This window comes from Pieris brassicae, chromosome 8 (assembly GCF_905147105.1).
Source record: "Pieris brassicae chromosome 8, ilPieBrab1.1, whole genome shotgun sequence".
Classification (NCBI taxonomy): domain Eukaryota; kingdom Metazoa; phylum Arthropoda; class Insecta; order Lepidoptera; family Pieridae; genus Pieris; species Pieris brassicae.
The window spans coordinates 1632430-1655627 of record NC_059672.1 but is presented as its reverse complement, the minus strand read 5'-3'; the positions used below and the strand labels follow the sequence as shown (position 1 = coordinate 1655627).

At 36.1% G+C, this 23198-nt stretch overlaps 1 protein-coding gene across 5 annotated transcripts in view; it reads left to right on the top strand.

Moving 5' to 3' along the window:
* LOC123713504 (NPC intracellular cholesterol transporter 1) overlaps positions 1–23192 on the top strand; it is a 59269-nt gene extending 36077 nt beyond the window's left edge. Inside the window, exons 8-25 of one of the 5 annotated variants that reach the window (XM_045667204.1) lie at positions 1022–1216; positions 2276–2557; positions 3313–3499; positions 4096–4261; positions 4765–5026; positions 5698–5899; positions 6947–7147; positions 7292–7460; positions 8233–8461; positions 9357–9494; positions 10802–11014; positions 11332–11435; positions 13217–13387; positions 13506–13601; positions 14689–14883; positions 15290–15377; positions 18214–18296; positions 20358–20503. In XM_045667204.1, coding sequence (XP_045523160.1) covers positions 1022–1216; positions 2276–2557; positions 3313–3499; positions 4096–4261; positions 4765–5026; positions 5698–5899; positions 6947–7147; positions 7292–7460; positions 8233–8461; positions 9357–9494; positions 10802–11014; positions 11332–11435; positions 13217–13387; positions 13506–13601; positions 14689–14883; positions 15290–15377; positions 18214–18296; positions 20358–20426 — 3050 coding nt within the window. In that variant the 3' untranslated portion in view covers positions 20427–20503. Of the gene's footprint in view, positions 1–1021; positions 1217–2275; positions 2558–3312; positions 3500–4095; positions 4262–4764; positions 5027–5697; positions 5900–6946; positions 7148–7291; positions 7461–8232; positions 8462–9356; positions 9495–10801; positions 11015–11331; positions 11436–13216; positions 13388–13505; positions 13602–14688; positions 14884–15289; positions 15378–18213; positions 20254–20357; positions 20504–21745 lie in introns of those variants that run through there. The other 4 variants (XM_045667208.1, XM_045667207.1, XM_045667206.1 and 1 more) reach the window with 4 other exon arrangements.
* The last annotated feature ends 6 nt before the right edge of the window (positions 23193–23198 follow it).

Below are 23198 nucleotides of genomic sequence, written 5' to 3'. Positions count from 1 at the left end.
ATATATAAATGGTTATATTATGATTGATGGCAATAACAAACAATTTAAGATAAACAGTTATATGTGGTATTTATGTAAATTGTCAGTTTCTAAAGTGATTTCAAGGCCTTATTTCTCTCCGTAACGCATTTGGGTGCCTTCTGTGACAGCAGTATGACTGAATATCAGATGAGCTTCCTTCTCGGAGAAATGTTTGATTTGACAGTTGTCACCTATTTCTCTCATTTGCCTTGGTAGAACTTAATGTGGAATGTTCTCAATGAGTAAAATTACGTCTTACTTTACACTTTTTTTTTTTACTTTTTGACCTGACAACGTCTTATAATTCGATGGAGCCGGCTGCTAGAACGAAAAAACATGACTCAGGCAGCGTTACCTCGCTCTGAGGCGTTACATTTAAGGCTTGAAGTGCGAGCGAGAGCGCGGAACGAGCGACAAAGAGGCACAATCGGTTGTGTTTATGCGTACAAATAAATGTAACTTGATCAAAATTGTCAAAATTCCATTAACCTACTTCTCTATATCCATACAAAATATCTATCAAACAAATAAAATTAAAAGTCCATCAGTATTTTCTTATGACGTTGTCAAGTTAAATTATCGTCAGTAAACCGACTTTACAGAACCGATTTTTACTTCTACATGAATATAATATAGTCACACAGCCAGGCTTTGATCTGCCAATCAGTTCTCCGAGGTGCTGGTAGATTGTCATTACCAAAACCATAGCTTACAATTATTGGGCATAAAAAATTCACGTCAAATTGATTTGAGGATCTTATCCTTCGTTTATTTCGAAATGGGACCAAAAAGAAATGTTTGGATATTGCTGGAATTGGATCATATTGGAGCATGATGAAAAGGGCTTTCTAGCAGTAATTTCTGCGAGACTAAAAGGCATTCAGAATTTTGATTTAACATTCGGGTCCATTTTTTTTTAATATTGTGTAGTAATAAGTAGATGTTCGTAGATGTAAAAAGTTGGTTGAATTTTTTTAATTACTTTCAATTCTGTATATAGGCGTGGCATCCGAAAATAATCAAGATATGCCCACAAATCCTGGAACTGTCGGCTGGTCGATAGATCAACCGGACGGAGCTAATGATGCCACGTTCTTTGAGAGGCTCGGAGCTAAAACCGAGACCAAGCTGGAGGACTTTTTCCAGTGGTGGGGTTGTGCCATGGCCTCGAGGCCGTGGATTGTTCTGTTAATGGGTGAGTTTATACCACTATTCTGGAATGTATTTCATTGGTCCAAAGTTAAATCTAACTGCAGCAGCTGTCAAACTTTTGCTTTTGCGTTTGACATATTGGACGCTATTGTAAGTTGAGATACGAACCTTAGTGAATTAGAAAAACATATACTAATCAAAACATCACATGCAGTATTATTTTATTTAGTTTCCTTGGATATTACTGATTAATAAGGTTTGGTGGTCTTCTAGCGTATATATATATATATGAAAAACTGAAATAGTATTATATTCATTATAGCCATTTTCGTCTCAAATATATTATTGACGACACGTGGAAATGTATAAACAGTATACATGGCCTAATGTCTGACAAGTTACAAATCTAGTGTTTTTATGTAATTGTAATTAAATTACGTGTTAAATAGGACTTAACAGGAGCTAGATATAGTATTGTTTTTTTGTTAACATAGCTTTTACACATTCCTCTATCTTCGCGGATCGAGGACGCCGTGAGTCATTTCTGCAAAAACCCCGTCATGTTTTAGTCGATACCAACTCCGGGGAAATAAATACAGATAACACAACTTTCTCTACAGCTTTGATACTTTTGACATTCAACACCTTTTGTCTTCAGTCACCGTGACCACGCACGCTGTAAAGCACGCGAAACGTTGAAAAAATTATGTGAAATATTTATAAGTATATATAGTTTCAATCCGGTAAAAACGAGATTTCTTTCACGGAGCTAGATATATTCGATAGTGGGGTGATCAATTTTAAAGAAAACATTGTGTATCTAATCCGCTGACATACGTCATAAGTTCAACTTAGGGTCCTTCAAGAAAGGAGCGTACCAATTCATAAAAGGCCGGCAGCGCGCTTGCACTCCTTCTGGCTGTGCTAGTGTCCGTGAGCGGCAATATCACTTGACATCAGATGCGCCTCTTGTCCTCAAGAAACTTCTGTTTCTTGAAGTTATGTGGAAAAAAAATCGGAGGGTAGACTCCGAAAAGGCCTACTAATTAAAATAATTGTCGTGCGTGTTTGCTTACCGATGAAAAACCTTCCGGTATTGCAGGTCTATGTGTGGTGGTTTCTCTGGGTTACGGGATAAGGTTCATGCAAGTGACCACGGATCCGGTTGAACTATGGGCGGCGCCCAACTCCAGATCGCGTCAAGAGAGAGAATACTTCGACTCTCACTTTGAGCCGTTCTATAGGACAGAAATGCTAATCATCACCGCTAAGGGTCTCCCGAAGCCGGAGTACACGGCCGCCGATGGCACTACTATAACCTTTGGTTCTGTCTTCAATTCGACGTTTCTGCTGGATGTGCTGGAGTTGCAGAATAGGATAGTCGGTGAGTAAATGTCATACCCATTGGATACAAAGTGTCCCCTCGTGAGTTATGCTGCGATACCACGGGCTACTCGTGAGGACGCGTGTTTATCATTTGTATAACATTTTTTCATGTGTTTTTTTTTTTTGTTCAATTACGAGTCGTATTGTGGTTATAGAAACCGGATAAGTTCGATTCCATCACTAGCAATACTCAAAAATCTTCAAAAATGCGTTAAGTAATACATGAACGCTCCCTAACAAAGCCCGAAGACCCGAGTGGCCTATAGAGAAGTTGTATATATACAACCGGTCGGAATTGCTTGCGTTATAGTATGACGTCTCAAAACTACACAAAATGTACGTTAGAGGTCGGTAACGCACTGGCGAGCCTTCCATTAAGTCCATGGGGGTACCACTTAACATCAAATGATAGGCACGCAGCGAGTATATGCCCCCTTCGGGTGAGGGCATTCGCGCCCTGCTGATACAGGGCGGTACGGATTGGACTATCGAGCCATTTGAAACTACAGTGTTCGAGCAGACAAGGGTTCCAAAAAAAAATATCCAAGTATTAGAACTCGCACAGTCAAATCGACGCCTGACTTTGACAGTTGGCAATGACAATCAATATTGACATTTGACAGATGTCATTTGAAGATTTAAATTGCAGTATTTTTTAAAATTATTTATTTGTTACTTATTAATGAATCCAAAACATTGGACCACAGAACAAGCAGCATACAAACCAACACCTATATTGGGTTAATTTTGCAGCATTAGGAAACGAGACACGTATAGAGGACATATGCTTTGCCCCACTGTCCTCTCCGTTCAGTGGGCCAGTGACGGCTGACAAGTGTGGTATCATGTCAGTGCTCGGATGGTGGGAGAACGATGCCAGCAATATTGAGGAGAATCTCGAGGATAATGAGTATCTTTCTCAGGTCATCACGTGTGCCAAGTACGTGATTAAACTAATATTATATATATTTTTGTTTTGATGAGAGTTGTGTCGCCGAATGTCATTTGGTACGTACTAACTGATTAAGCCAGTCTAGCTCCTTCTAGAAGCTCAGAAGTGGGAAATTCGCAGGCTTTACGGAGCGACCTCGGTGCTCAGAGGATTTCATATGTCCAATGGTTAAAATTGAGTTGAAAGCTGTCTCAGAAAATATAAATTTAACTGGGGATGAATCTGTTGTTAAAATTTTAGATGATTTGAGGATTTTCTTTGTTTGTTGGTAATTAATAAAAAAAAACTACTAAACAGTTTACAAAAATATTGAACAATTATTTACTTGTAATAAAATCCAGCTGTATATAGCCAGGACAGTATTAAGATTAATAATAAAAAAATCGAATCTTAATAGGAATTAGTAAAAAAGTCAATTTTCTTATGAAAACGCAAAATAAATTATAACTCTGCAGGGGTCGAGTTTAAGGACCTCCTGTAGAACAATTTTTTGCAGCTGTTGACCCCATCTAACACCTAGTTGCGTTTGATCCGTGACTTTTTGTCCACCCTGTATATGTTTTAATATAGTGTTTCGTTTCCAGCAATCCCTATACATGTCTCGCCCCGTGGGGCGGTCCGGTGTTGCCGGCCGTGGGTTTGGGAGGCTTTTTGGCCCCCCAGGAACAACTCACCAAGAAATCTCGCTTCCACGAAGCCACAGCCCTTATTTTAACCATTCTTGTTAATAATAGACACGATAAGGAGAAGGTACTGATTTTTCTCGAATTTTCCAGTATTTTTTTGCGTAATTTGTTATTGAACTTAAATTCTTAAAAATAAACTCCTTAAACAAATAAAATAAATTTAATATATTCAATCCCCTAGCTCGAAAATTATAAGAAAAATTCTCATTAACATTTGTACTAATTATATAAAATATTTGGTATGTATGGGTTTTTGCAATTATAAATTCAAATATATTTTTAATTTGTTTGCAGTATAAATTCAGATTTTTTGATGTTATCCGATCTACATTATGTTACTTTTTTATATATTGACACTGTATTAGATTTTAAATCTAAGGAATCTTAAGGCTTCGTAATTAAATAATTTTATTTTTAAATTTAAAATTGATTTTGCCGGCAACCGAAGCGTAGAATCGCCAAGTCATTTGTATGATTACGACATAATTGTAGATCGCGTTAACTACATTCGATAGACTCTATCGAATAACTCGTTTAGTTAGTTGTCATAACTTTTCTATTTTTCAGCTGAAACCAGCAAAACAATGGGAGAAAGAGTTCATAGCATTCATGAAAAACTACACGGAGAACGAGATGCCCGCGTACATGGATATTGCGTATACGTCCGAACGGTCCATCGAGGACGAGCTCGATCGCGAATCGAGCTCCGACATTTCGACTATTCTCGTCTCTTACTTCATCATGTTCGCGTATATCGCCATCTCACTCGGACGGTTCACTACCTGCTCGAGGCTGCTCATTGACAGTAAAGTCACTTTGGGATTGGGAGGTTGGTTCACTTTGCTTACAATATGAATTCCGTTAAAGTATAAAATAAATAAAAATTCACAGAAAAATAATGAAAACCAGAAAACTATAGACACTGTCGTTGAAGCGCTCTGACTCTTAGTTATAAAAATCAATGGCGCTACAATCTTTTTTAGGTCTGGGCCTCAGGTTTCTGTATCTGTTTCATGAACTAATAGGTAAGTAGGTGATCAGCCTCCTGTGCCTGACACACGCCGTCGACTTCTGGGTTTAAAGCAAGCTTCCTTACGATGTTTTCCTTCACCGTCCGTTGATGTTAAATGCGCATACAGAAAGAAAATGCACAGCCGGGGATCGAACCTACGAGTCGCACACTGAGTTATTTTCAATAGAGAGGACGACCTAAAATTATCAAACACCTGGGATCCAATAATATCCAAATTAAAACCCCAAGACAAAAACCTTTCTGCAAAAACCCCGTCATCTTTTAGTCGATACCAACTCCGGGGAAATAAATACAGATAACACAACTTCCTCAACAGCTGTGATACTCTTGACATTCAACAGCTTTTGTCTTCAGTCACCGTGACCATGCACGCTGTAAAGCACGCGAAAGTTTATAATAATACAATGTGTAAAAGCTATGTTAACCGAAGACAATACTATTTATTTAAAAAAATATAAATCTTGCAGGTGTTCTAATAGTCCTGGCATCGGTGGTGTGCTCTATCGGAATTTTCGGGTATTCGGGCGTGGCAGCCACATTAATCATCGTCGAGGTGATTCCCTTCCTGGTGCTCGCCGTGGGAGTGGACAACATCTTCATCCTGGTCCAAACAAACCAGAGGGAGGCGAGGAGACCCAACGAGACGATTGCGGAACACATCGGCAGGACGTGAGTTCATAATATTTTAAGTTAATACACCAGGATGATGAGCCTGTACGCATCGATACTTTGGCGTTGCGTAGAGATGTGGTGTCACTCTGCATCTTCTACCGCATTTACCATGGAGAGTGTTCAGAGGAGTCGTTCGGATTAATACCTGCAGCTGAGTTTCATCATCGGACTTTAAGGCAGACTACAAAATACCATCCGTATCACCTCGACGTCTGCCGTTCCACAACTGAGCGTTTTCCAAGGCAATTTTTGCACCACCGCTATGTGGAGCCAGCTGCCCACTAAAGTATTTCCGAACCAATTCGACTTAGGGTCCTTCAAGAAAAGAGCGTACAAATTCTTAAAAGGCCGGCAACGCACTCGCGAGCCCTCTGGCATTGAGAGTGTCCATGGGCGGCGGTATCACTTAACATCAGGTGAGCCTCCTGCCCGTTTGCCCCCTATTTTATTTAAAAAAAAAAAAACCTCTGAAATCGGTCTTGTTTGTATCGCGCGTATGGGTGCGTGCACGCAGGTAACCTGGGAGTAATGCGTGCGCCAGTGTGCTTTGTGACTTATTGTTGGATATCCATAGTTGGTATTTTATCTACCCCATAATCCGATCCTGAGTTATTGTAACAAAAAATATATAAAGATTTAATTAAAAGTGAAATTTATAATGACTTAATATGGAAATGTGTTTTAACTTTGAAGACAATGAAGGAAGTATTCAGTAGGGTTTATTTATTTATTTGTGCCTTCTAAAACAAATGTGTTTGCCAAAAAATACAAGAAAATATGACACCACACATAATCATACACATCAATTATATTAGAACATGAGCAATCTCTCAAGGGAAAAAAAATAACAAACAACCAAAAAATTTAAAAAAAAAAAACTATTTGTTACTCAATGGGACACTGGGATAGACTCGTTGTGTGTGTTGGAGGATGTGTCTTAGATTTTTGTTTATTGCTCTTTAATGTATTGATCCAAATAAAATACACAAAAAAAAAATACTCTATGGATAATACAATTACACATTAATAAAAAAATTTTTACAGTTTGGGTCAAGTGGGTCCCTCCATGTTCCTCACCTCAATATCGGAGTCCGTGTGCTTCTTCCTCGGAGCCCTAAGCGACATGCCGGCAGTGCGGGCCTTCGCCCTCTACGCGGGGGCAGCTTTGCTGGTCGATTTCTTGCTACAGGTCACCTGCTTCGTGGCCTTGTTGGCTATTGACACGAGGCGGCAGAACGCTAACAGGTAATTGGCCGTAACTGAACCCTATATGGTCTTGATTACCTACTTGTCTTGGCGCAACCTTTTAAGGTCTGGGCCTCAGATTTCTGAAACCCTGCCCTCTGTTAAATAATGCCAGTTTTACAGAATAGCCCTGCTTAATTCCAGGTATGACATCTTCTGCTGCCTGTCGGGCAGTAAGACCGAAGTGAGTGAGAACAGCGAAGGCGGCCTCTACAGCCTCTTCAGAGACGTGTACGTTCCTTTCCTCATGAAGAGGGAAGTTCGAGCCTCCGTTATGGTTATATTCTTCGCCTGGCTTTGCTCGTCTGTTGCGGTAAGTTTTTCATTCTCATACAAAATCTTAGTGAAGCAAAAGACTTATATTTATTAATTATTTAATTCAATAATTATACAATACATACATATATAAATTGTAAATTATTTTTAATTTAAAATAATCATTTTTTTCTTGATTATAAAAATTAAATTAAAAATAATTGTTTGTCAATGGGGTCTACTGGAGTAATACACATTTATTAAAACTTTCTTACCCAATTATTATAACTAAATTAGGTAGATTTCATTTAGGCTTAGTGATGTTTCGTCTCTTTCTGTCATATTGTGTTTACGCTGCGAAGAAAAGAGATAGGTGACTACTGAGTTAAAATAGTAGACTGATTTTTTTAAAATGAATATTTGTTTAAAGCTGTCATACATAATTTGTTTTAATTAAGACCAGCGGGCCTGGCGCGTTCTGTACACGTGTCTTAAATAAAATAAAAATATCTATATGTAAATCTAAACGATTTTTTAATTCACTTAAACACAAAACATCATCAAAATCAGGTTACGACTATATGGTATATTCAAAATATACTAGTACAGTCTCAAGAACATTTCAATGTAAATCTTCAATTATATATTTGACAGCAAAACATAATATGCCAATTTTTTTTTTAATATTTTGTACATGTTTCCCACTGTTTCAACCTTCCCTGAACTTCCACAATTCAAGATTATAGCCAAATCGGTCCAGCCATTCTCGAGTTTAAGCGAAACGCACAGCATTTTATATAGAAAATTATTCATAGAAATTACCTCTCCAGGTGGCCCCCCATATAGACATCGGGTTGGATCAAGAGCTGTCCATGCCCCAAGACAGTTTCCAGCTCAAATACTTCCAATACCTAACGAAATACCTTAACATCGGTCCGCCGGTTTATTTCGTGGTCATGGAGTCCGAGGCCTTGGATTATTCGGATGTGAATGCGCAAAACATGATCTGTGGCACACGATGGTGTCGGCCGGATAGTGTTGCCAACCAATTGTACTCGGGTGAGTTATAGAAACGTAAATTATAGTAGATTTTTTTTCAACGTAAATTATAGTAGATTTTTTTTTCAACGTAAATTATAGTAGATTTTTTGTTTAGGTTTTTTTTCAACGTAAATTATAGTAGATTTTTGGTTTAGGTTTTTTTTCAACGTAAATTATAGCAGATTTTTGGTTTAGGATTTTTTTGGCAATGTAAATTATAGTAGATTTTTGGGTTAGGTTTTTTTTTCAACGTAAATTATAGCAGATTTTTTGTTTAGGTTTTTTTTCAACGTAAATTATAGTAGATTTTTGGTTTAGGTTTTTTTTTCAACGTAAATTATAGTAGATTTTTTTTCAACGTAAATTATAGTAGATATTTTTTCAACGTAAATTATAGTAGATTTTTGGTTTAGGTTTTTTTTCAACGTAAATTATAGTAGATTTTTGGTTTAGGTTTTTTTTTCAACGTAAATTATAGTAGATTTTTTTTCAACGTAAATTATAGTAGATTATTGGTTTAGGTTTTTTTTTCAACGTAAATTATAGTAGATTTTTTGTTTAGGTTTTTTTTCAACGTAAATTATAGTAGATTTTTGGTTTAGGTTTTTTTTTAACGTAAATTATAGCAGATTTTTGGTTTAGGATTTTTTTTTCAACGTAAATTATAGTAGATTTTTGGGTTAGGTTTTTTTTTCAACGTAAATTATAGTAGATTTTTGGTTTAGATTTCTTTACACGTGTCTTTACTAAGACATCATGGAACACTACGATCTGGCCTATCTTAAGAATAATTAGTAATTTACGTCTTACGTTATTTACTAAAAAGGGTTTAAAAAGAGATAGTTAAAAAGTTAATAACGATTTTATGTCCATAAAGTATATAGTACATTGATTTAATGACGTACTCTTTCAGCGTACCGTATATCCAACGTGACGTACATAGCCCAGCCCCCGAACTCTTGGCTGGACGATTTCTTCGATTGGGCGGCGTCGCCCAGCACTTGCTGCAAGTACTTCCCGGCCAACGAGAGCTTTTGCCCCAGTTCCTTTGGTGAGTTTTGCTGATGGCTTTAACATTTATTGTTTATTGCTCATATCGCCCTTGATTTGAGAACTGGCAGTAAATGTAAAATTATTTATATATATATATATGTCGGAGAAACACCTTCCCCAGTGACGTCATCAACAGTGGTTGCAGGTTTGGTGGGCGTCATGAGGGTAAAGCGCGAGCGCAAAACACGACGATTGTAGTTTTCGCAATATTTTATTTACACTGATGATACACTGATATTTTATGGTAGTTATTTAATAATAAATTATAAGTTTTAAGACCGAGCGGTGAGTTCAATGCACCAATCTAGCGACAAAAACTCAGGGATCCAACTCGATCCGTCTCCACTTCAAAAAGGCCCCGTAACAACCAACGGACTGGGCTATATATAGATGGCGCTTCGACCCCACTCGAGCAAAATGCTCTGCTCTCATTGGTCGTTTGTTTAATAACGATTGCAATCTTATAAATTATAAAAACGTAACTAATTTTAACTAAAATCACTAATTTGTTTAATATCGGAAAATCGCGTATTAAGTTAAATTAAGATTAATGCAACGTGTTTAAATGATAAAGAGAATTTAATGTGTTATTGTACAATCAACAAGCAACTCGTTGAATGGCTTCCTCCGACATATATATATATTTCTTTTTCTTGACGTTCATAAGTGTACATTGTGTTACCTATATGATTATTGACTTTGACTTTGTGTAATTTGTTACATAAAATTTGAAGCTTCAATACCTAGTTTAATACATTTTTTGAAACACCTTTATTTCATTTACGTTTTGTTTTTGGTTGAATGTATTAATTTTTTTTTTAATTAATAACACGTCGAACTGATTACCTGAACTTGGGGTTTTTTTTGAAGTCGGTTAAAAATTCTACCGTATTGGCGGTGAAAAAATTATCACATATATAAACTTTCATTTATATTCTTTACTTTAACCGCAAATATCTTTGGGAGCGTTCAAGTATTACGTCACGCAGTTTTTGGAGATTCTTGACCCCCCCCCCCCATAAAACGGGTCCAAAGGTAAAACGTTTCGTGACCACCCCCAGTGACTCTTTATACCTAAAACTTAACATTATGTGGTGTAAAGTACTGGAATGTGGAAAATAATATTGTCAATAACGCGTAATTCAATCCCCGCCCCGCATCGTAACGTTTTACAAGAGGACCCCCCCCCCCCAAAATGCGTTACGTAATACTTGAACGCTCCCTTTTTAACCGACTTTAAAAAACCATAAAGAGGTTTTGACATACAATGAAGCTTATATTTGTCTGATTTACGAATGTGTCCAGGTAATCCACCTTGCAACAAATGCAATATGCCGCTGGTGGGGCCGGAGCAGCGTCCCACGCCCGGAGATTTTGAGCGCTACATCCCCTACTTCCTCCAGGACAACCCCGAAGCCACCGGGTGCGTCAAGGCCGGCCACGCCGCGTACGGACAGGCCCTCAACTACCACATGTACAACAAGACTCAGGCCAGGGTCGGCGCCACTTACTTCCAGGGTGAGTCTCCTTCTCTTTCTCTTCTTTCATACGCCTGAAGTCTATAAATACAAGTTTTTGGGTTATATAAAGTATTTCTTTAGAAGTGGATTAAAGAGGAGAGATTTGTTGATTTTTGTATGTTTGTAAGGAATATACTCAAAACTATCAGACTGATTTAACTGATTCATCTTTGGATATCTATAATTTCCCTTAGAAAAATATAGAGATGGCGTGATCCAATTGTTGTTGGTTCGATGCCCGGCGTATCAATGTTGGCATAAGAGGTTGATCACTAGTGATTGGTACAGTTACGAATATTTTTTTTTAATTTCCAGGCTACCACACAGTACTGAAGACAAGTTCGGACTACTATTCGGCATTACGAGCGGCTCGAGCCATCTCTGCCAACCTCACAGAGACACTCAATAAAAACCTACAGGTATGAAGAATACCTCTGAATATTTCTGATCGGCTGTCTGCTGTTTCCACCCGAAGCAATTCCGGGTTTGATCCGCCCCAGCTCGACGGCTGGAAGTAGTTCACAGTCCTCTTTCTAGGCATTTTCTTTTGTGAACTAGCAAGCTGTAGCTCTCTGTGGAGGTGTTCCATGGAAGGAACGGCCTTCAAGTTAAAAAAAAACAAATAAATTATCTCTATTTTGAAGAAATATTAATTTTAAGCTTTAAATGTTATATTAAGAAAACACTTTTTAAACGGATTCTTTTCCGACGTTTCGCGTGCTTTTCAAGCTTGGCCTCAGATTGAATCCGTCTTTGATAGATTCCATGACAGTAGTCTGACATGGACGAGATTGGCAGGCCACCATCGCTCGGTCAAATATTATTTACATTTCTTTATTTTGTTGCTGAAAAACACTTTTTAAACGGATTAAAGTTATGTATTATTATTCCGTGCAAAAAGTGTTTTTCTTAATGTGTAAAAGCTATGTTGACAAAAGACAATACTATTTAAAATTTATATTTCAAAATTAAAAATATCTTGAGATATATACCCAATTGGGGTTTCAAATTTGGCAAATTTTTAATACATATATGCTTTTATGCTAATATATTTAATATAAATATAATTATTATATAATAAAGCAACCAAATATGGTATTGTCTTTTGTTGAAATAGCTTTTACACATTAAGAAAAACACTTTTTGAACGGATTGAAGCTATGTATTATTATTAAAAGCACGCGAAACGTCAGAAAAAAATAAATGTAAATAATTATAAGTTTTTAATAATAATACATAGCTTTAATCCGTTTAAAAAGTGTTTTTCAGCAACAAAATAAAGAAATGTAAATAATATTTGACCGAGCGGTGGTGGCCTGCCAATCTCGTCCATGTCAGATTACTGTCATGGAATCTGTCAAAGACGGATTCAATCTGAGGCCAAGGCATCAGGGGTTGTGGTGTCACTGAATTTATTATTTATATATTTGCGTGTCGTTCCCACGAGACTTTAAGTGCGTGTCATTTCACCATGCCTCCTGCTGATGTCATGTGGAACATGGTGTGATGGTTGGAGCTCCTTACAAACGTTGTATAGTACAAAAAAAACTTGGCGATTATAAAGAGTGGCGTAAACGCTCTTGATTTGAGAACTGGCAGTAAATGTAAATTAGAAGCATAAATACTATGATTTTTAATTCCGTAGAATTCTGACAGCTATCATTTTCTGACGTGTCAGAGATTGCAAATGTATCCATTTTGTTTAGTTTCGGTGCTCCACATTAAAGGTGGTTTTACGGCGAGTGATAATTACGTCCCTCTTCATCACAAACAGTAAAAAATAATATTTGACAATAACATGTTAGCTACATTTTTTTAATGTTTACTAAACCTGGAATTAGTAGTGATGCCATCTAAAGAAAAAAACTTTAATTAATTTAAATATATTTCGATATAATTAAATATTTGTTATTTTTGCATTAGGTCACTTGAGTAAATAAATATTAAGGTTTACGTTTTTGTAGGTAAAACATAAAAAAACACTTAGCATTTTATTTTATTTAAGGGACAAATTTGACAAATTTTGTGGAGAACTTTTTTTAGTAGCAACACTTATGAAATGTCAGAATTCTACGGAATGAAAAATCAGAGTATAATGTATATTTATTTTTTTGACGTTCATAAATTTTGAATTACATTATTAAGATTTGAGTCTTTAGATTGTAATTATATTATTATATTTAAATTTGAACCATTTCAGGAAATGGGTAAGAACAAGACGGTGAACGTGTTCCCATACTCCGTGTTCTACGTTTTCTACGAGCAATACCTGACGATGTGGCCTGACACGCTCAAGTCCATGGGGATCTCTGTTCTCTCCATCTTCATCGTCACCTTCGTGCTGATGGGCTTCGATCTCTTCTCTGCTCTGGTGAGTGCTACAATTAGCTTAGGACTTAATTGTTTTTAAGGTCACATTTATTCGCCGTGTTTTGTAATTAAATAATTAAAATACATTTATTTTAAAATAATACATGAGGATATTCCAGGTCGTGGTGGTGACGATCACCATGATCGTGGTGAACCTGGGAGGGCTCATGTACTGGTGGGGAATCAGTCTTAACGCTGTGTCGCTCGTCAACTTGGTGAGTTTTTTTACTTCATTATAGATATTTATTATAAAATAGAAATGTGTTTATTCAAATTAAGTACACATTCATTATAATGTGTGACATTTATGAACCCTTTTTATGTAAAAAAAAATACCTGTGTTAAATATATTTATGTATATAATTTAATTTTACAGCTTTTATTTTATTTTTCCAAAAATAGAAGCCGTCTCGCCAGAGTGCATGACTGAGTGTATGGGTACTAGTGAGTGAATGAATGAGTGTATGAGTGAATGTATGGGTACTAGTGAGTGAATGAATGAGTGTATGGGTACTAATGAGTGAATGAATGAGTGTATGGGTATTAGTGAGTGAATGAATGAGTGTATGGGTACTAATGAGTGAATGAATGAGTGTATGGGTATTAGTGAGTGAATGAATGAGTGTATGAGTGAGTGTATGGGTACTAGTGAGTGAATGAATGAGTGTATGAGTGAGTGAGTGAATGAATGAGTGTATGAGTGAGTGTATGGGTACTAGTGAGTGAATGAATGAGTGTATGAGTGAGTGAGTGAATGAATGAGTGTATGAGTGAGTGAGTGAATGAATGAGTGTATGAGTGAGTGAGTGAATGAATGAGTGTATGAGTGAGTGAGTGAATGAATGAAATGTAACTACGTATTAGATCTCAGAAGCATTTCCAACACTGTGTAAGGCGTGTTCATAAGCCAGTCCTTTAATCGTATGTTCAGATGGTATACGGTGGGCGGGTACATTAAGCAGCCTATTTAATTTATTATACATATATTCAGTGCTTACGAGCTGACCGACGATAACATCCCTTTTTCTTTTTAGGAACAGCCTACCATTATACGGGAGCGTTCTGCGTGCTTCTAAAATTACACTTATTATAATATTTACTTTATATTATTTGTTAACTTATGTTGTATTTTATTTAACTTCGAAAACTATTATATGATTTCTTCTTAGAACCTCGATTCCTGATTTCCTGCAAAGTTTTTGTTTTATTTAGGAGACAGGAAAAGGCCAACTCTCGTTAAAGAGATCTTTAAGACTAGATGGTCTGACAATAATCGATAATTATGCAAATAACAATTTGCAGGTGATGGCGGTGGGCATAGCCGTGGAGTTCTGCTCCCACCTGGTGCACAGTTTCAGCGTGTCTCCGGGTGACAGTCGTGTGGCGAGGGCCTCCGCGGCCCTTACCAGGATGGGCAGCTCTGTCCTCTCGGGTATCACGCTCACCAAGTTCGGAGGCATCATCGTGCTGGGCACGGCCAAGAGTCAGATCTTCCAGGTGAGTTTGGACTGATCCTAAATCTTCTCTTTTCATCTATTCTTGGCTCTACCTCTCGGTTTGTTCGGAAGCGTCCTGTAGGTCAAGGCTTTTATCCTGATTTTGGGTCCCTGGTTGGGCCTTGAAATTTTTTACATTTAAAAATTAAATTAGAATACCAATAGAAAAATGTAAGGTGGTTATGACTCCCATTATATTTATTTATCATGGGGCCATTCAAGTATTACGTAAGCAGATTTACAACATTTTATAACACATACACACACACACACACTCACACACACACACACTCTCACACACACACACTCTCACACACACTCACACACACACACACACACTCTCTCACACACACACACCCGCCATATTTAATGTTTAGCAGTAAAAGTATATACTTATTATATTCCAGGTGTTCTACTTCCGAATGTACCTCGGAATCGTGTTATTCGGCGCTGCCCACGGCCTCATCTTCCTGCCCGTCATGCTCAGCTATATCGGTAAGTGACCGTACTACACTTTCACTATACACTATACACTTGAGAATCTTAAGGAGATTGGTAACTGCGTAAACACAATTTTTTTAATTTAGCGATAAATGTGTATTTGACTATTTTATTTGTTATATATGTCAGAGCAATAACGTCACTGTCATTATGTCAGAACTCATTAATTTACAACGTCAAAGTCTAATCGGTTTAAAGTTTATTCAACAGGTACTATTTTTAGGTATATTGCATAGTCATTTAAATTATTATTTTTTAAAGTTGGTTATATCGAAGCAACGGCGACACTGTCAGCTGTCACGTCAAAGTATAAACACACTTTAAATTTAAACTTGTGGTTTAATTCATTTCCCAAATGCTACTAGATCTTCAAAATATTAATGGTTTTGAACTGATTAGACTTTGACGTTTTACATTTACGAGTTCTGTGACATATAATGACAATGACATCTGACACCAGCGCCATTGCTTTGACATATGTATTATTTTTTACTTTATGACATGACATCCAAGATTTATTCAAATATAGAGTATAGAGTCCTACATAACCATAAATAATAGATTTGTGTGTTATTTGATCGGCCTCTTTGTGTTGTGTAACTGTTAATAAGAAATAAAGATTCTATATATTTAAAAACAATATATATTAATAGGAATCGCCATCTCTTAAGATCCTTCACTATATCATCACCTAGGAGTGCATTCATTATGTATTAAGTCCTTACATATGAAATTGGCGTTTTGTATGGGAGGAACAAAAAGTCGAATATTTTTAAACATAATATATTTAATTCATCAAAGTATAAACCATTGTTTTCTATGCACTTTTGCCATCTCATAGGTAGTTCATTGATACCTTTACTAAAACAACCAGTCGGACGGGAATCAATAAAATCTGTGAAGGCGATTTGGACTGCCCCATAAGAGTTAATTTTTTTCCCTTGCAAGAACTTGTTCAAATTTCGAAAAAACTGAGTAAATAGCTGTACAAATTTGAATTTGGAATTCCTTACTAAAGAGGAGAACATCGTGATTAAAATGGCCAGTACGAAATACGCCAATTTCATATGTAAGGACCTAATGTTATGATTTACTACTGTTTGACCGCTATAACTGTATTTTGAATTTATTTTTCACAATTATTCTAATGGAAAAAGATAAGACATTTTTTAATTGAGTCTTTAACGGGAAAATAATATTCTGAGATTGAGGACTCAAAGAGCATATTTTTATTATTATTATTAGTTCGTTATACATACCCATGTTGAAACGGAATCGATACGTTTCGTTATATTGAGTTCGATTACTATCGAACAGCTTTCGCTTGATCGTATTCAACGATTCGAATCGTCAACGACCACGTTCGAGTTCACGTTCTCCCTTGGCGTTGCGGAGAGACGTGGGTCGTCTCTGCACCATCTACCGCATTTGCCATGGAGTGGTCAGAGTTGTTCGGACGAAACCTGAGTTTCATTATCGAATGTCAAGGCTGAATACAGTATACCATCCGTATCACCTTGGCATCAGTTTCAAAACTGAGTGTTTCTTAAGGCAATTTCTACGCACGACCAGCTTCGAACCAGCTTGCCCAATGACATTTCAGAACCAATTCGACATAGGTTCCTTCAAAGGGTGTACCAATTCTTTAAAGCGAGCCAGCCTGCTGGCTGTGTCAGTGTCCATGGGCGGCGGTGTCACTTAACATCAGATGAATCTCCTGTAACTTAAAAAATGCTAAAACTAAAACGTAGGTGATTGCGTTAACGAAACGTTACGGCACGTATTACGGAACGACTTAAATCACGTCGTAAGAGCTGTCAAAACATGACGTTTGATGTTTGACATATTTGTTAGCGCTCGGGACGAAATGTCAACTGTCATTGCCCGTGTCCGTACAATCGAACTGGTGTTTTGTTTTATAGTAAAAATAATAATCCACCAAATGTTTTGTCTTTTTCTCGTGTTAAACGTGAAATAATTTACGAGTTCTTTTATTTTCGCAAATACCTTTTCGTTATTTTTATTTGCACCGTATCCGCTTGTATATTGGACCTTGCTTTTTATTATTTACGCTTTACTAACATTTACGTCGCTTTCTTTATAAGTTTATCGTTTAATTTATTTATTTACCGGAAGTTGAGTGGCATTGTGTGTTACGTATCAGTGTAGTGTCCTATATCTGGAGACCTGAACAAATGTGTTTGTCTGTTTCACTGTACTTGGAATGTTTGAGACTTTATGGCGCAAAACGAGTCTTCCGAAAGGGTAGGTATAAATAATAATTGGCTGTATGCATTGGTAATGATGTATTTATTGGTTAATAAATTATGTAAGATTCTCATTTTTAATGTAATCCTTTTTTTTTTTTTTTAAATCGGTTGTATCTGTTGCATCATCTGCTTTTTGTGGTGCGATATTTGCTTAGAACGGATTACGATAATCACATACAAATAAAATTAAAATCTTCATTACTGGCGTTTGAGTATTACGTGACTATCAAGTGGATATTTTTTTTTAATGTTAATGTCACAATTATGTGGTGGAAAGACGGTTAAATAGTTTTTCTATTGTTTTAGTCGCGGTAATATTATTAAACGCGTAGTTCTAACCCCCTCCCGTGACTGTAACGCATCCCAACGTTTGACAAGACTCCCCCCCCCCACCAAATACGTTACGTAATACTTGAATTCTCCCATAGTTTTGATAGAGCAAACCTAAAAATATTAGGTTTTAACAATTTCCATATAACAACTGGTGTAACTCATCTGTAACCAAAATATTTGTTTACAATTGTTCGTAGAAGGTAAGTCAGGCGAGTTATGTTTTGCAGGTTCGCCCGTGAACAGGCAGAAGATAGCCAATCAGATGCTGCGAGGCAAGGAGCTGGGCGTGGCTGAGACCTCGCTCACTCGAGTAAGCCCTTACAGGCAATATCACTTTGACGCGCTTCCCGCTTAACGAGACTGAACGATTCCTTGGATTCGCCAACGGCTTAGGGACTCGGGGCGAACTGGGCGAAAAAAACATTTAGTCCCAATTGTAAAAAAAAAAAAAACTTTTATTGCGTAATGATCAATTCAATTGGAGTTTATTTAGCTTCAATCCCGTTGTCCCAATTCATGAAATTGTTAATGTGCCTAGAGAAATAAATGAGTCACAAAGTGAGCCAGCGGTATGGCTGAACTAATGTGTTTAAGTAGTTTTTTGGATGTAATTAAAAAGCCTTAATACGATAATAAATAATTTTAGATTTGTCCTTTATTTTTTTGTATTGAATATTTTTGACGTTTAGATTTTCTACAAGTTTTTGACGTTTTCAAAATTTTGACAATTTATAAAGATGGCCCAGTTCTGCTTAGTTATCGATCTCTATTTTGTATTTATTTATTGTAATTTGTAAATATTCATGTCGTAATTCACATTTTTTTTTTAATGCTTTCTGACGTACATTAATGTTTGGCCTATAAATTTCCAACAGAAACACTCTACATATATAAAAAAAATAACCTTATACCAATGTTCGTAATACATTATTATGAATTTAAACAAAGCAAGAAAACAAATTTCCTAATAGTAGAAAATTTTACGCCATTTCCTAAGATTTAACTGAAAGAACTGGGCTGTACACTGCTTGTTTATTATGCATCGTTCAATCTCGTTACTAACTCGGAGGTCGGGAAATTATATAGTCGACTTTACCGACCTCTGGACTAACTTTGTGGGTAAAATTTGGAATTCGACCGTGTAGTCAAGTTCGAAATGGTGAAGCCACTTTCGATGTATCGGTTAATGGAGGGGTTTTCTCCCAGAGCATTTATGTGAACTCAATTCAAAGTTAATTGAGACTTAACCGCTGGTTATGGTTATGCATGTTTAGAAGGACAGACGTCATTCCTAGTTATTCGAATTTAATTTAATTTGTTTGTTACTGGCTCGCCTCTGCACTGTACTTAAGCCTACCCGATGTACTTAGGGCGGCTGAAGTGTGACGAAAGCTTGCAACATTGAGCACAAGGCTTTAGTTCAGCGACGCGGTCGCCAATTATTTTTGTATAATTAAATAATATAATCTATTTTTTATTCGTTTGCTTCATGTGAAAATGAGAAATGTGTAAGTCGTTGTGTATCGATGTTTGTTAATCTGCGGAGAGATTGACTCAGACATTCCTATGTTTAGTGAGGGTAGTTCGTGATACCAAATACTTGAGTCAATATCTTTTATGATTCAGTAGTTCATCCGGCGATGTAGGATTTCGCGGAAGGCCTGGACGCGTTTAATGCGATATATCGAATATTATTTATTTCTTACTTTTGGAGGGTAGTCCAGACCTTTTTGTGTAAATGCTGACGTCACTGGTTGTGTTAGTTACGCTGTTGTTAGGTTGCACATTGTATTTTTCAACTAACATGGGTAAATTGGCAACTAACCCATGGTGCTGGGTCAAAATCGATTGACAATACAGATGACATATTCTTGCAGGTACGTCTATAACCTGGGAAAAAGAACAAATTATTATTTTTTTTTTTTTTGGGGAGTATTTTCTTTTGTAATTATAGGTATTATTCTTGTGATGTATTCTGTGAGATTACCTACGTTCCTATCGTTTCGAATAGTACTCCGAGATTTCTCGTTTCTGAATTGCATGGTTTAGTACATTTGCGTAGACGTTTACGTAAAAATCTTAGTGTAGCGTATACGTGCAATGTGTGTCAATAGTGAAATTATTTTATTGGAATTCAGAAACTTAAGCTTCGATTCCTTAGAATCTCTACTTAATATAGTACTTAATTAGAGGGAACACATCCAAAGGTTATGGTTAAATGTAACTGACATTATTGTAAAGTTTGAAATAAATTTCGTTTATTATTATTTTTGTTTTATTTTTTTGTTCGAGCACCTGCATGTCTTAGCTTTTACGCATGGTTCGTCACTATATTAAGCGAGGTCCAATATTAAATGATTTTGTTTGATAGGATGAGGATCTGCTCAGTGCAAGTGAAAACAGCGTAAGGATACATTTATTATGCACCTCATTAACGTAATACACACACACACACAAGATTCAGAGTCGAGATGCTCAAAACACTTCATGCGTATGCGAAATTCCAGTATGTTTTAGACATACAAAAGTACTTGTCGACTCTAAATCTTATCCTTAATTACATATTATGTCGTATCACTTACAGCACATAATATATATATATATATATATAGACTATGTGATATGGGGCGAAGAAGCAGTTATATAGTGATAACAGCCGTCCATAGACACGGGGTTTCGACTGTGTTCCAGGCCCTAATACTACTACTACTACTGTAATACTAAGGCCCCTTGGGTCCTATTGTACTGGTAGGACTTAAAATTAATATCGAAGTTTACACCTCCTGTTTTTTAATTATTATATATTCACTATTAAAGTGTAGAGAATTGTGACCGGTAAGTCTAACATTACGGTCAGTACGGAGTTCTTGGGTTCGATTCTCGAGAAGTTTAATGTTTCTGGTCTGGGTTAAATATTGAAATTTGATTTAGGGTCCTTCAAGTCAAGAGCTTACCAATTTCTAAAATGCCGGCAAAGCACTGGCGAAGCCTCTGGCATTTAGTGTAGGCGGCGGTATCGCTTAACATAAGGTTTTTGTTTATATGTTACTTATGTACACGCGTTAGAAGTTATTCTTCTTTGGCGTAACAAGATAAAAAAAATTGTTCTACGTTTGTAGAAAACACGACACTAACAGTAGAAAAAAGGTATTTAAAACATTGAAAGGTTTAATATAAAGCATTATCTAGTTAAAAATGTTGACTATAGCGAACGTCAGGGTGTCGGTTTTTTGTGACGGTGTGCGCGCACATCGTAAAAGTTTACTCATCATATTTTCTCTAACGTCAAAGAAGTATAACTTCAAAAACATTTTAGATTTCAGTTCGCTTACACACGGGACCATAGATTTTCATACGCTTTTATGTTAGAAAGTATTTTTAAGAGTTTAATAATATTAAATTATAGATGTGCTATCGAAACAATTTGACGTAGCTACATTGAGTGCTTATTGTATGCTCATGTTAAACATTAACTTGTCAATATTTCACATAATTTTTTTAAATGTAAATAGAGCTTTATTTGGTAGCTTTTATATTGTTACGATAGTTACAGAACTCTGTACTATCGCCCAAATTGACGCGCTTTACGACTTGCTTTTCATAGCAAGTTTGAAATTAAATCGCGTAATGTTTCGACAAATATTATACAATACATTTTAATTTGTAGCAAATAGTTTGATTGGCTAAAGGTGATACAAGAGCTTTGGGCGATTGTACATCAAATATCACAGCATCTCGCTAGCATTGCCCCTTTTCTAGGCATAACCCGTCGCCGGGGACACTGGCGGGTTGGGCCGGGGGGGGACACCTACGGCAGTCTAAACTCCACGCCAGTTGGGCCCCACGTAACTGCGAGTGGCGATTCGCTTACACAAGAAATGTGAGCGGATAAATATGATATAAACTGTACTAAGCTTTACAAATAAGGGAGCGTTCAAGTATTACGTAACGCATTTTTTTCCTCTTGTAGAACGTTACGCGGGGCGGAGATTGAATTACGCGCGTTAATATTATTTTCTACTTTCCAGTACTATACACTACATAATGGTAGGTTTTTGGTAAAAAGAGTCACTGGATGATCACGAAACGTTTTACTATTGGATACAGAAAACGTTACGTTATTGGGTCAAAAATCTCCAAAAATTGCGTGACGTAATATTTGAACGCGCCCTAACACTGAGAAGTCAATTGTCAGTGTCAAAAAATATTGCGCTCGATTACTATAAGACTTAAACTATTAATAAATACATCTAACGCTGATTTATCATGTGGTCGATACCAATAAATTTTTATTTTAGAAACTTTATTGGCACTTGGCAGTATAGAGATTCGTTAGTGAATTATGGATTGTCTATCAAAGAACTATATAAAATATAATGCAACTGTAAGTTGTCGATATTATTAAATATATAATAGATAATATGTAAAAATGTTTTCTTAAGAAAACTTGCTAAGCGAAATATCAATTATCAAAAGTTGTGTCGAAAATACGATACGATTTTTCGACCAGTTATTATAAATATAAAAATTATAATCAACTATTATGCGCAGTTGTGTTGACTTTGATATCATAGACTTTTATTAGGCCTAGAAACTAAATTTTATTGATATGAAACTTATTAAAATCTCGTGGATATTTAAATTATATGTATTTAGGTATTGCGAATCCACTTACCAGTCACAATGTATTGTTTGAAAATTTTAAGTACTATATCAAAATTTCACTGAAGATTATACGTTCTTTAAATCAAATTATTTTAAACTTAACTGAACATATTTTGTCACAATTAAAGTGTTTTAATAACTCTTAATGTTTTTTTAGTTAGTTAGTTTAGTATATTTTAAGTTTTTCTGTTCGCCGTTCTTTAGGTTAATTATTGATAAATCCCATCAACTAAATTGATATTAAAATATGCTAAATCCAAAGTAAGGGCATCCTGATGAATGAAAAGACCAAACTAAAAGGGTAGGATTTAAGCTAGGCTTACCTGTACTAGTCCTGATTAGATTGCCCTTAGTAACATCATCCTATTAACTTTTAGGCAATATTATATTTTCATTGTTATATTGTGTATATTAGAAAATTTATATAATACGTGTTGCTGTATATAATGTACTTAGCAAGTTTTTTAAATTTAGCTATATGTAAATGGCAAAGTTTTTGTGATCTTTCATATTCCATAGAGTTTTTAATAAATTATAAAATCTTGAA